The following is a 14,138-nucleotide window of genomic DNA, read 5'->3' as shown; positions in this document are numbered from 1 at the left end:
GCCTTTAAAATACAGCATGTACTGTGAATCCCCAGGAGAGGACCATGGGAAATGACCCTTCACAAACTTAATTAACTATGGAACTCTGTTTGCCAAGGAATAACTATTAACACCTTGAGGTTCGCCCAACCCACCTGTGGACTGCTGCTCTAAGCTATTATCCATCATTTACACCTCAGTGTGCAAAGGCTTATCAAATCTATTCCCAAAAGCAAGTTTGAGTGCTAGAGAGTCCATGAGAGGGAAACCCCACCCACACTCTGGAGCAGAGAGAAACTTTAGCAATATCATAATTTTATCTTCTCAGCCCAGATGGAGTCCGCCTTGACTCAAACACAACCAGAACATCACCAAGAATCTCTTGCATGGCAGGCTTGCTTCTAGGTGGTTTTATCTAGATTATCTCATGTAGCTTTAGGGAAAAGTGTTCCCTCTTCACCCCCAAATTCACCAGTTATGTTCTTGATGCTGTTCTCTTTCTCCTCCCTGCCTCATTTAGCCCCATAAAGAATCTTCTACCTGGCTGTATGGTGCAATTCCTAATTTTAACCAACAGAGAGCACTGGAGTCACCCAAAATGAATTTTTCATGGCAGCTCCAAAATACTACCAGGAAGGGTAGGATTAAGGGATTTCTTAGTGAACCTTTTTTTCAAATCGCTCGGTGTGAATGAAATTAGACCTCCCTTAGTAGCAATGCATGAGCTGTTTCATTGCATAAAACCTAATGTATTTCAGGGTGTGTAAAGGGCCACCCAGTCACAACCCTGGAAATGGTGCCCTTGCATCTCCTCTCCATTCTTGGCTTCCCCACTTCCACCTCCTTACAGCTCCAGTGGTTCATCTCCCTGCCAAGCAAATCTCCTAGTCCCTGCCTCTATTACTTGGCAGAGAGCTTGTCTCACACCAACTCCAAGCATATGTGCAACTCTCCCTCCCAAGATGGGTCTCCTGAGTACTGGTGCCTTAGCTCCCCTGCAGATTCTCTAGCCCCAGGGGACCTAATATCATTGTCATTCCTGGTGGATGAGGAGAAGTAGAGTCAGAAATCCCACATAAACAAAGGCTGGTGGTCAGAGGACCTGGGTTTTAACACCAGTGCTGCCATTGTAGGCCTGAGTAACTTTGGATAAAACATTCCACCTCTCCATGTCTCTGTGTTCTCATTTTTAAAGTAAGCTCTGACTCTGAAGGTTTATGATTCACAGTGGCTGGAAGTGGGAAAGTCCTGCAACCAAAGAAAGCATTCCCCCCACCCCCCAGGTCCTGGACCTGTTCCACCCAGTCCTCTAATGCCAAAGAGGAAGAAAGAGCCCCTGGCTGCACATCAGCCTAGCTAAAGGTGAAACGGCCACTTCTTCCTGACCCTGCACATTAACCCACTGGAATTATGATGAGTATTCATAATGCTGGACCCTCCCCTCCCATGCCTCTATATCATTACACAAAGTTATATCAGTTGAAGGGGCCCCATTCATTGATTACATAGGAGTGCTAGTAAGTGCATACATTTTTGTTTGGTGGATTAGCTAATAAGCATACGTGAGCAATAAAAAGATTCCAAGGCTGTTACTGCCTTAAAAATGCCTTTGGTTGGTTTGTTTTTCAGAGTAGTTCATTTGTAATGCTTTATGACAACTTGCCATAGAAGACTGTGTTACCCTCATTAATATGTGCCTTCCTATCTTCAGTCACAAATAAGTAACACACAACTCCTAAGATAATGCTATAACTAAAGTCTACAAAGACTTATGGGAAGTGTTAGGCTAATGGAAATCTTGTCTTTATGATACTCTATTTCCAGCTAACAGGGCAGATAAAGAATTCCAAGAACACGTTCCTCATGAATTGAAGAAACCTAAGACAAATTCTATCTCCCATGAGTCACTCCTAATTTCAGAAATGAATTCTGCCCTTTGAACCCTGAAATCCAGCAGGAGTGCCTCCAGGTGCCATGCCATACCTGAGCTCACGTTAGTCCAGGCATTCTGACATTAGTCTTTGAATCCTAGGTACCCAAATTTTATGTGCTTTACTAGGGTTTTTTTTTTCTCCATATCTAGGGAATTTTATAGTTTACCAAGTGCTTTCAGATACATTCATTGTTTTAATCTCCAAAACAAGGTAATAGGACAATATACTGGCTCTACTTTATAGATAAGAGAGACCAAATTTATGAGATGCTCAAGAGCTAAAATCCAGTTTTCTGTCTCCAAGTTCAGTGACTTTGCCACAACATTAAGAGATAAGGACTTTTTTTTTCTAGATTATTTTCTGCAGAGCACAAGATATTTTATCATTTAAAAAAATTGTTTTACCTACTTTTAAGGTAAAATAATTTATGGGTATGGTTGGGAAAAAACAACACAGAAAGCTATACACTGAAAAGTAAAAATGTCCCTACTTCCATGATTTGGACCAAAGGTGACCACTGTCAAGAGCTTTTGGTCCGTCAGAGGATTTCCAAATAGCTTGCTGAAAACTATATGTCAACAGTTATGTTCCACATTCCCCAAAATAATAATTATGAATGGGGCGCCTGGGTGGCTCAGTCGGTTAGGCGGCCGGCTTCGGCTCGGGTCATGATTTCATGGTCCGTGAGTTCAAGCCCTGCGTCGGGCTCTGTGCTGACAGCTCAGAGCCTGGAGCCTGTTTCAGATTCTGTGTCTCCCTCTCTCTGACCCTCCCCCATTCATGCTCTGTCTCTCTCTGTCTCAAAAATAAATAAACATTAAAAAAAATTTTAATAATAATTATGAGGATTGAAACATGAAAAATGTATACAGTTTGATAATAAGATGGAGAAGAAAGATGACAAAATGCTATGCACATTCCAACTGCAATTCTGTAAAGGATAGCACACATATGGGTGAGGCCACAATATGAAATATATGTATTAAAGCCATGGGATTATGGGTGCTTTCTCCTCCAGATTTTCTTAAATACCATTGTTTCATTTTTCTTACAGTTCAAAAGGAAGGGGAGCAGAAATTTAAAAACACATTATATTCTTTATGGGATATAAAAATGTACATATATATGTAGTAAAAATATTAAAACAGACCAGAAGAAAACATACCAAGTTTAAAACATGTGCAACTTTTCAGAAGGAAGAAAACAGAGTCAAGAAAGATAGAGATAAGACTTCCATAATATCTGTAATGTTTTATTTCTTTTCTGTAAAAATGACTGTTTTTTGAGATCTATACAATCTGAGTGGTGGTCTTTGCTATATTAGTCTTTTTACTTTTTTGTATGTTTGAAGTATTTCATTACTTTTTTAATTTATAAAAGTAGGGGAATGAATAGGTAAATATACCACCAGCACTAGTAGAAAAGAACTCTCCTGTAATCCTATGGGATCATTTGTTTCTCAGCTCTTCCCAGATTGCTCCTTCTCTAAACTACTCTTAGCCCTTAATAAAGGGGGGTAGAAAATAGAAGAAAGGAAGGAAAAAAGCAAATTTCCCCAATGCTGCTAAGCAAAACCAAATTGAAGTAAAATAAAAAACTATCACACTCTAGACCAGGGGTCAGCAAACTTTTTCTGTAAAGGATCAGGTAATAAGTGTTTCATGTTTTGTAGGCCATACAGTATCTGTCTAACCTGCTCAACTCTGCAGTCAAAGCATGAAAGCAGCTATGGACAACACAATATTGGCCATGATCCAATAAAACTATATTTACAAAAACAAGGAGTTAGATTCAGCTCAAAAGCTTTGTTCCTGTCGCTTTGAAAATTTGACTGAACCACGTCCATGGGATTCATGGGGAATAATAAAATTACAGATTCAGTTGGGAAAACCTCTTGAGTTTTTTTCATAGGAGTTTTTTCATAGGAAAACCTATGAGTCTCTGACCATGAGCCTTAGGCAGATTACTTCATCTCAGCTCAGATGCTTTGAGATCCTGTGATTCTATATGTGTGCTTTTGCTGCCCATTCTGGTCCAAGTTGTATCTGAGCCCCCAATAAATCCTGCCTGGCAATGACATTTGAGATGAAAAGCCCCATTGCTCAAATTTCTCTTTTCATTTGTGAAAGTGAATGGCTTAGGTAATAAGTATTCAAACTTTAAGCAAAAGCCAAAGCTCTTATTTTCACTCAAGGATCCAAAATGGCCAGTGGAGTTGCTGTAAAAGTTTACTGCAGTCATGTTAATAGCCCCAGGAAACATAAATAGGGACATTCAGTCATCATGTGTAATGCATAAAGTCTGAGGCTTATCTCAAATGATTGTGCACACTTGAATAAGGTATGTGATACTAGGAAATTTTACAGAGCAGAACACTTCTCAGAACTTGATAAGTCAGGGTGCTCGGGAGGGGGACAGTGGGGAGCCAACACAATTCAGTGGAGTGAATGGAGGAATAATCAAATCCAGGTCTCAAAGCCCAAAATCTGGCCACAAGACAGTAGCCATAGTCAAGATTCCACACTACTGCTACTCAGTGGCCTGGATCACAACTGGACCCTGCACCTGAAATGCTTTTTCTCTCCTATCAATTACATACTCACTGGATCCCTATGTCCTCCCCAAGCCTTCCTGGCATGTCCCTAGTTGTTCTTTATGTGGACTTGGATCTCACAAGACCCCTTCTCTTCTCACCCATCACACACAATGCCTCTACACACACACACAACAAAATTGATTAATCTTTGTGTGTAATGTAAATAAACACCTATCTTACTTTATTAACTAACAATTCTTTTCTTTTGTCCATGAACTCGAAACTCATGTGTATCTTAATGTGAACTCCTAGAAGGTACATTCAACATCAGCATAATTATTTTAATGATTTCATGTTCTATGATTCATGGTGAACCTGAAGTCAGCCAAATGTATAGAGACAAAGCCTCATCTGTCTGACCCTTCCCCGCCCCTCCACTCTGCCTAAATGTCCTTCCTTCAGACCCTTCATACCAGTGTGTAGTCAATGTTCTCTCCTCATAGCCCTCTGAAATCCGACTCTTGGAAACTTGTTCATAGTTATTTAACAGGCTATCTTAATTTTTCCCAAGGTTTTGAATTTTAACTGACTCTGTACAGAAGAAATGAAAGACTTAGAAGGCAGGGACCAGGGGTGCCTGGGTGGCTCAGTCAGTTAAGCATCCAACTCTTGATTTTGGCTCACAGTCGTGAGACAGAGCCCTACATCGGGCTCTGCACTGTCAGCAGAGTCTGCTTGGGATTCTCTCTCTCTCTCTCTCTCTCTCTCTCTCTCTCTCTCTCTCTCTGTCTCTCTCTCTCTCAAAATAAATAAACTTAAAAAAAAAAAGGCAGGGACTACATAATGTCAAAGGTTTGGATTCAATAACAGGGATCCTACTGCTCATCCTAAAATTCTGCTACTTTTTAACTCCACAGAGTCCCTTCCCTTCTTGAGAACTGTTTCCCCATCTATAAAATGAGAGCATAGGACATAGAACTAGATGATCTATCCCATTCCATCACACTATGCTTTCATCCCATCCCAGCACAGAGTAGAACTGTGAGAACACAGACTCTGAAACTAGAGAGACCTGGGTGCCAATCTTGGTTTTGCCATACACTTCCTATGTGATTTGGGATAAATTACCTACCTTCTCTGAAACTCGGTTATCACTCCTACAAAGTGGAAAATAAAACAGAAATCCTTACCCATGCAGCACTGTTATGTGAACTGGAGATGGAATAAGTAAAGCCCCTATTGGAATCTAAGCAAGAGACTGACACTAAATAAAGGGCAACCCTCATCCTTCGTACATATTATTCAAGGAATTACTGCCTCTGGGCAGCAGGTGGAGCAGGTAGGATGTTGGGCAAGGCCTCCAGCAAGAAGCCCCAGAAATCATACAGAGAGGGAGCAGCCTATACCAAGTACTATTCAAAAGCAAAAATCAGAAAAAGCTGACTGCTGGGGAATAGGTTCCATCAGGACTTGAGCTGAGTGAGACTGCCCCTCAGCTACCTGAGGGCTCCCAAGTCAAAAGAGTTTAATCAGTAACCTGAACAGTAAGTGTTTGGAAGGCAAGGAGAGAGGTTGGGCATCTAGTTTATTTATATGACTACCCCACACCAGCTCCAAGGGCAAAGAGTACCCTTTCCATGGCAACTACAGTCAACAGACTTTTACCCGCTTGAACTGTGGACTTGAAGGTTTCGTTCCAAGACAGAGAATCCCAGTGCCCTCCTCTCAATGCTCATTAGACAGGTGCCACCTCACAAGCTAAACTAAGGAGCAGTTCCTTTGTCAACCCCGCCCCCAGCTCCAGGGTGACCTCCTTTCCCTCCCTGCTTACATTCCTTTTTCTCCTCCTATATCTGCTCTTCCCTCCCTCAGGAAGCCTGATTTCTCCACCCCTCCCAGCATTTCCAGTCTAGGCTCTGCACTGATATCTAATGATGTAGGATTGAAAAGCCCAGGGTCTTCATCTTATAACTAAAAACTAACCCTGAGGAGAGGAGGAGAATGTAAAGGTGGTGAAATCATCACAATGGTGGCAAAACACAAAGAGACCAGTCAAAGGCAATAGCAGTTTGAGCCAGGAAGCTGGGCAGGGAGAGAACAGTGTTCTGGGCATCAGTCTTAACTCCAAGACAAAGCCCTATCAGCCCTAGAGGCAACAGCATGTTTTCATTGAGTTGTATAAAAATGTATGTGCAAGACCATTCAATTAGGAAATAATAGTCTCTACAACAAATGGTGCTGAAAGATTTTGACATACACATGCAGAAGAGTGAAGCTGAACCCCCACCTCACATCATATACAAAAAAATAACTCAAAATGGATCAAAAACCTTAATGTAAGAGCTAAAAATATAAAATCCTTCAGAGAAAACATAGGGATCAATCTTCATGATCTTGGATTTGACAATGGATTCTTAGAAATTACAGCAAAAGCATAAGCAAATAAATAAACTAAAAATAGATAAACTGAACTTCATCAAGATTTAAAACTTTTGTGCCTCAAAGGACATTATCAAGAAAAGGAAAAGACAACCTACAGAAAGGGGGATATTTGCAAATCCTATATCTGGTAAAGGTCTAGAACCTCTAAAGAACTCTTTCAACTCAACAAAAGAAAAAGACAAACAATCCATTTTTTTTTTTTAAAGTGTGTTAATGTAGGCCAGGACTAGGGCTGGAGGGTAATGATATAAAACTGAAAAATAATTACAGTAAGCTGAAGATATAGATATAGGTATTTCCTTTAAAGAAAGTATAGTCAAATACAATGTATAGACTTCATTTGGATTCTGATTCAAACAAATCAACTGTAAGAAGAAAATTTTTATATAATCAGGAAAATCTGAATATGGATAGGTATTAAACTACCTAAATTAAGAAATTCCTATGGATTTTTTGTGTGATAATAGCACAAGGGTTATGTTTTTGTTTGTTTGTTTGTCTGTTTTAAGTCAAAGATGAGCCACCTGGGTTGCTCAATCAGTTAAGTCTCCCACTCTTGATTTCAGTTCAGGTCATGATCTCACAGTTCGTAAGTTTAAGCCCTGAGTCAGGCTCTATGCTGACAGAGTAGAGCCTGCTTGGGATTCCCTCTCTCTCTCTCTCTCTCTCTCTCTCTATCTCTCTATCTCTCTATCTCTCTCTCTCTCTCCTCCCTCTCTCTCTCTGTTTCTCTGTACATGTCTCAAAAACAAATAAATAAATACATTTTTTAAAGTCAAAGGTATATTCTGAAGAATTCACAGTTAAATGACATAATATCTAGGATTTGACTTAAAATACTTCTGGAAAAAAAGTTAGAAGAGATAGGTGAACAAGAATGGCAAAGTTATTATCATTATTAAAGCACAGTGATGAGATTTAGTTCCACAAATGCTCATTGTACTATTCTTTCTCTGGGTATGTATGTTTGAAATTTTCCAAAATAAAAAAAAATTACAAATGTGATTTAATATTGTAGTCATCTTGGCTTTAAGAAACCAGGAAAATAAAAGCTCTAGCAGCTATTTTTTAGCACCCCACCTAGCTAGAGCAGAAGGCTTATTTCAGATGCAACCTGACTCAAATTTCAACAAATCTTTTGCAAGATGCTGAGATTGGTCTAATCTTACCTTTGGTGCTGGATAGGGAAGGACAAGAAAAAGGAGGAAAACTGATCATACTCAATGAGAAAACTCCTCTGATAGAGCAGTGAGCACTTTGTAACTGCTGACCAACAGGAAAAGCTACAGCCGCTCCCTATGTGGTCTCAGAAAATGCCACTTCTCTCTCTACCTCCAGATTTAGCAATGGATTCTTAGAAATGACACAAAAATATGAGCAACATAAGAAAAAACAGATCTAAAAAAACAGACAAGAAGCCTCATGCAATGAAAAGAACAGTGAGATGGAGCCAGAGGTCTGGGTTCTACTTTTGATTCAGGATCCTGAGCAAGTTTTCTCTAATCCCAGTTTTCACTTCCCTGTCCATAAAAGAAGAGGGAGAATTTCTGAGGTCACTTCAAGAGTTGCCACTGACTGCCCATGTTTAAGTGTATTAGAAACATCACCTAGAGCCAAATTCTGATCCCTCCAGGCACAAAGACTCACAGCTAACTCTAAGGTTAGAACTAGCCTTAGATATTCTGAAGTTCCTTTCAGTCTTCTATTAAGAACAGTTTTCACTGAAACTTCTTGAATCTGTTTATGTTTTTAACCTTCCACATGGTGAAGGGTAAGGAATTCCATGTGTTGGCTCTTTGATGCATGAAATAGGACTTTACTCCTTAGAATAAGAAGACTAAGGGACCAAGTTAATAGAAACAAATATTGTTGTCCCTTGGTGGGCCAGGATGTACTAAGAAGAGGGAGCAGGCAGGTTCTAAGATAGCCAATGCCCATCCCCGGGGCAGTAGACTCACCGAGATCTTGGTGAAAATGTAGAGTAACAGGGACAGAATAGAGAGGTAGATCTGGATCCTCTTGCCTCCAAATCGCTTCCTCAGGTACTCTGGCATCGTCACCACCTGCATGGGATGTAATGGAGGTCGCCATCAGTCAGAGTGACCAGAAGATCCAGAGCAAGCAGAGCAGTGGCATCCACATGGCATCAGATATATGCTCAAAAGTTAACCCTCGTGGGTTAGAGAAGTCTGTGATGTAGCCAGATGGCCCCTATTCTCCAGCCATTTGCTCATCTCTTTCCCACATGCCCTACCATTGCAGGGGTAGCTGGGTATTGTCCCAGAACATTTAAGGTGCCCAATAAATACTTTTTTAAATGAACACATGACTGTACATAACCAAGAAAGCAGATCTTTGCCCTGGAAGAGGAAGTGATAGATATATATCCCTATACAACATGCCTACTATGAACAAGACACTATAACAAAATAAATAAACATTAAAAAAATTGCTTTTAAGTAGTCAAAATTTTTTTTAAAAAGTAGTCAAAAGTTTATAACCTGGAAAAGAAAGCCAAAACACAAGTCATTCTTGACACTTATTCCATAAAGCCTCCTCTGCTTTCAGGAGGATGGAGCTCATATTATATATGTGTGTGTGTGCGTGTGCATATATGTGTATACATATGTAAACATATATAAATATACATTATCAGCAAGACATGGAATAACAGAGCAGATACTTACCCCAGCCTTAATGTAAATGGGAACAAACACCCAGCCTAAGACAACCACCCAAATCAGGGCCTGAAACAGACAAAAAAAAAAAAAAAAAAGCACGTAAAGTCAAACCAGGAGGAACCTTAGCTCACCCTGCTGCCTGCAGGGCCCTCAACTACTATAGGACAATCAGCAAGCATTTTCTCCTGGGGTTCTGGGGACAACTCCCTTAAGTGGCCATCAGAAACTGAAAGAGGCTTTTGCTGCTCAGTTTGCCCATGGGAACAGCAGTAGGGCATTAGTGGAGGAGACACCAGGGGGCTGCCCACAGACATCCCAGCTCCTCTTGCCTCTTCTCTGGTTACAAGGAGTAAAATACCATTTAGAGAACTTTTAAGTAATAATAATTAATAATAATAATAATAATAATAATAAATAATGGGAATCTGGTGGTAAGAATTTCCAAACCTCCAATATGGCCAAAAGGGTACAGGAGGGCTTGGATTTTTTTTAATTTTTAAACAATTTTTTAAATTTATTTATTGTTTAATTTATATCCAAGTTAGTTAGCATATAGTACAACAATGATTTCAGGAGTAGATTCCTTAATGCCTCTTATCCCTTTAGCCCATCCCTCCTCCTACAACCCCTCCAGCAACCCTCTCTTTGTTCTCTATATTTAAGAGTCTCTTTTGTTTTGTCCCCCTCCCTGTTTTTATATTCTTTTTGCTTCCTTTTCCTTATGTTCATCTGTTTAGTATCTTAAATTCCTCATATGAGTGAAGTCATATGATATTTGTCTTTCTCTGACTAATTTTGCTTAGCCTAATAGGAGGGCTTGGATTTTTAAAGAAAAAAACACTATTGCCATCATATCTGTAGTTTTCTCATGTTACTCTGGTAGAAGAGCAGCAGGACCCTGGGGCTCCTGAAGCTGTGCCCCTCTTCTATCTGCATCCAAGGGTGTCCCTGGTTGGTTCCTTAACACTCAGAGCATCTCTAAACATAGACTGAAGTGGCTGACTGGCTGACTGCTAAAACTCCTTCCAGCTCCAGGACACAGTGTCTCTGATGTTACTCACATTCCATTCAAAGCCCCCAGTGGCGATGCCTGCTGCAGCTCCTGTCCCCGCCAGCCCCACAAAGTGGCCACTTCCAATATTACTGGCAAAGAGAGATGCTCCAACCTGGAAACACAAAGAAAAAATCTGGTAAGAACTCTATGGTCCAGGACACTCAGAGGTAGACCAAAGAGAGAAGAGACATGTCACCCAAGAGAAAGACAAGAAATAGAAGAAGCAGGCTGGGAACTTGACTGTGTGTTCGTTGGGACCACAGGTTCACAAGATGGATGTGGGGTCTTGGGTAATAGTGAAGATGAAAAGGAGAGGATGGAAGAAAAGGCAATGTGTATCCCCAAATCAGATCAAATCTGATACAAACCTGTGGGGTTTTTTGTCAGCCCAATGCCAAAGAGTGAAGAAAATATGGGCAACCCCACAGTTCACTGAGCCTCCCTTATAAGTCTTCCAAAAGGCTGTCAGCTGAAAAGCAGGGCCTGTGCCATTCATCCCTGTGTCCTCCAACAGTTGACCAGTACCTTGACCAAGGACCTTAACCAATACTGGCTTTCAGTAAATGCAGACAGTTTTGATAAAAGAAATCATTTAAAGGAAGCCTCTGGGCATCAGCCCTCTCACTTAACCAGAGAAGTCAGGGGGTAGAGCCTATACTTCCCAATGATTCTTAACTATTAAATTCTATGATCCCATGTGCTCCCAAGAAACATGAGATGCTACTAATAATAACTCCCTAAATCAGTATAGCATTTTTATTTTTTATTTTTTACAAAGGCCTCATAGACCCCATGGACACATACACAAAACACATGTATTTTTCAAGGACATACATATGTCTAAATACATAGGTAGAAGACAGATTGGAAGGATATATATTAAAAACCCAAGATTGGAAGCCTGGAAGGAAAAAGGAGAATGAAATTGTGAATGGGAGATGGAAGAGAAAACATCAGATAAAACAAGAGAAGGATCTTGCACTAACTAATCATAATACTGTGCCATCAACTCAATTGCATCTAAGCTCCAAGAGAACCCCAGGAAGTTTTAGAGTCCTTCTGTACCCAGGAGGAGAGGCATAGCACCATTTGATAATTATCAAACTAGTATAATTATCCCCATTATTGCTTAGCAATGGGGGAAAGCTGGTAGTTATTTGTCTATTATCCCTAAGATGGTCCAGATCTGGAACAAAACAAAGAAAAGTATTTCACAAAAGACAAATTACTCCAAGAAACTGTCCTAGCTACATCAGTCCCTACCTCCAATATAAGGTAATGGTTGCTTAGTACCAAATAGTTAAGTCAGAGAGGAGGGCGTTCCCTGAAGGCCAGGTCAGAAAGTCTCTGGAATGATGCAATAACGATATAAAAGTACACTCATTCATTCACTCAGTGAATATTAATTTAGCATCAACTCAATGTAACATGCACTATTCTAGACCCTGGGGACTCCAATGTGAATAGCACAGACAAAATCCTTACTCTCCAGAATCTTATATTCTAACCAACATAAATAAACATAAATAAAATTTTTTAAAAGAGAGATCAGAGAATGGTCAGTGCTGTAAAGAGAACAGAGAGGGTATGATAGAGTGACTAGTTCCAATTGGAGAGTCAAGAAAGGTCCCTCTGTGTAGATGCCCTCTACGTTAAGATTGAAGTGATAAAAGAAGTCCAATGTGTCAAATCAGAAGGAAAGTAGTTGTAGTTAAGAAGCAAAAAGAAGGGCAGACTGGCTGGAGTGTTGTAGGCAAGGAGGAGGGTGGTATGAGATGAGGCTGGGAAGCTGGGCAGGGATATATCAGGAAGGTCCTAGCAGGCAAGGAGGATAGGAGGTTTGAATTTTATTCTAAGTGTGGGAAAACACTGGTGGGAGTGGGGGGCAGTTAATCAGTGGAGAGAAAGGACTGAATTTGCTTTTTAAAGATTGTTTTCAAGTACATGGAGAAGATAGTGTTGGCAAGGGAGAAAACATAAAAATGTAGAGGAGGCTATTGCTGTATCTACATAAGAAGACAGTGGCTCGGTCTCTGGTGCTAGCAGTCAAGACAAGGGCAAGTGTAGAGATTGGAGTGTGTTTTAGAAGCAAGTTGACAGGAGTCCTGAATCTAAGAGTTACCCTTGAAGGATCAGATGTGGGAAATGAGAGAAAGAGTAATCAAGGGTAACTCCTAGACTCAGGACTTGAGTAGGTGGATGCCATTTATTAAAAAGGGGAAAATGGATCCAAAGATGGGTGGATAAAGAAGATGCAGTAATATATATACAATGGCATATATTACTTAGCCATACAAAAGAATGTAATCTTGCCATTTGCAACAACAATAGACCTAGAGGGTATGATGCTAAGTGAAGTAGGTCAATCAGAGAAAGACAAATACCATATAATATCATTCATCTGTGGAATTTAAGTAACAAAACAAAACAAACAAAGAAAAAAGAGATTAAAAAAAAAAAACTCTTAAATGCAGAGAATAAACTGGTGATCACCAGAGGGGAGGTTGCAGGGGGTGTGAAATAGATAAAAGGGATTAAGAGTACACTTATCCTGGGGCGCCTGGGTGGCTCAGTCGGTTAAGCCGCCGACTTCAGCTCAGGTCATGATCTCGCGGTCCATGAGTTCAAGCCCCGCGTGGGGCTCTGTGCTGACAGCTCAGAGCCTGGAGCCTGTTTCAGATTCTGTGTCTCCCTCTCTCTGACCCTCCCCTGTTCATGCTCTGTCTCTCTCTGTCTCAAAAATAAATAAACATTAAAAAAAAAAGAGTACACTTATCCTGATGAGCACTGAGAATTGTACATAATTGTTGAATCATATTGTACACCTAAAATTAATATAACATTGTATGTTAATTATACTTAAATTTTAAAAAAAGAAGAAGGGGAAATTGGGAGGAAAGCAGGCTGTTCAGAGATATTCACCTCTTTCTCCTCAAAGTTGGATGGAGATAACAGTCCACTTTTAATCAGAATTACCTTTGTCATGTAGCCTGCCTTCCATGATCCATTATCTTTTCATTTATCATCTCTCACTTGATAAATTATTAAGCCTAATGTTGTACTATTAAGGGCATAATTACCAGTAATGATTAACTGCATTAGATTAACCTTAAGTTCAAGAAGTCCTCTCCAAAGGGAAACATTGAACTTTAAGAAGTTGCTGGCTTTCCTGAGGTACCCCCTTACTGTCTGATGGAATAGGGGCCAGGAGAGCTTTGCCTTGCACAGATTTACTTAATTTCTGTCATAGTCACTACTCTTCTCCAAGTCACTTGCCTTGGCCTCATTCTGGACTCCCTCCCTTCACCCCATGGCCTTCACTCAATCATTTACCAAAACCCTGACTCTGCCTCCACAATGTCAAAGGCATCTAGCACTTCTTATACTGCTCTTGTACAGGCTGTGATTATCTCTCAACAGGCTTCTAGATAATTTCCAGTCTCCCCCTACACACATGGCCAGTTCCCCAAAGCACAACTCTGATCAACCCACTTCCCTATTCAGAGAACCTC

The 14,138-nt window shown here is 40.4% G+C and overlaps 1 protein-coding gene across 1 annotated transcript in view; it reads right to left on the bottom strand.

Moving 5' to 3' along the window:
• The window catches only part of SLC5A1 (solute carrier family 5 member 1), a 73,361-nt gene that overhangs the window by 36,798 nt on the left and 22,425 nt on the right, over nt 1-14,138 (bottom strand). Inside the window, exons 3-5 of the mRNA XM_058690935.1 lie at nt 10,634-10,738; nt 9,579-9,638; nt 8,850-8,954 (exon numbers count right to left, since the gene is read on the bottom strand). Coding sequence (XP_058546918.1) covers nt 8,850-8,954; nt 9,579-9,638; nt 10,634-10,738 — 270 coding nt within the window. The remainder of the gene's footprint in view (nt 1-8,849; nt 8,955-9,578; nt 9,639-10,633; nt 10,739-14,138) is intronic.

This window comes from Neofelis nebulosa, chromosome 11 (genome assembly GCF_028018385.1).
Source record: "Neofelis nebulosa isolate mNeoNeb1 chromosome 11, mNeoNeb1.pri, whole genome shotgun sequence".
Lineage (NCBI taxonomy): Eukaryota > Metazoa > Chordata > Mammalia > Carnivora > Felidae > Neofelis > Neofelis nebulosa.
This window is presented reverse-complemented; position numbering and strand designations above follow the sequence as displayed.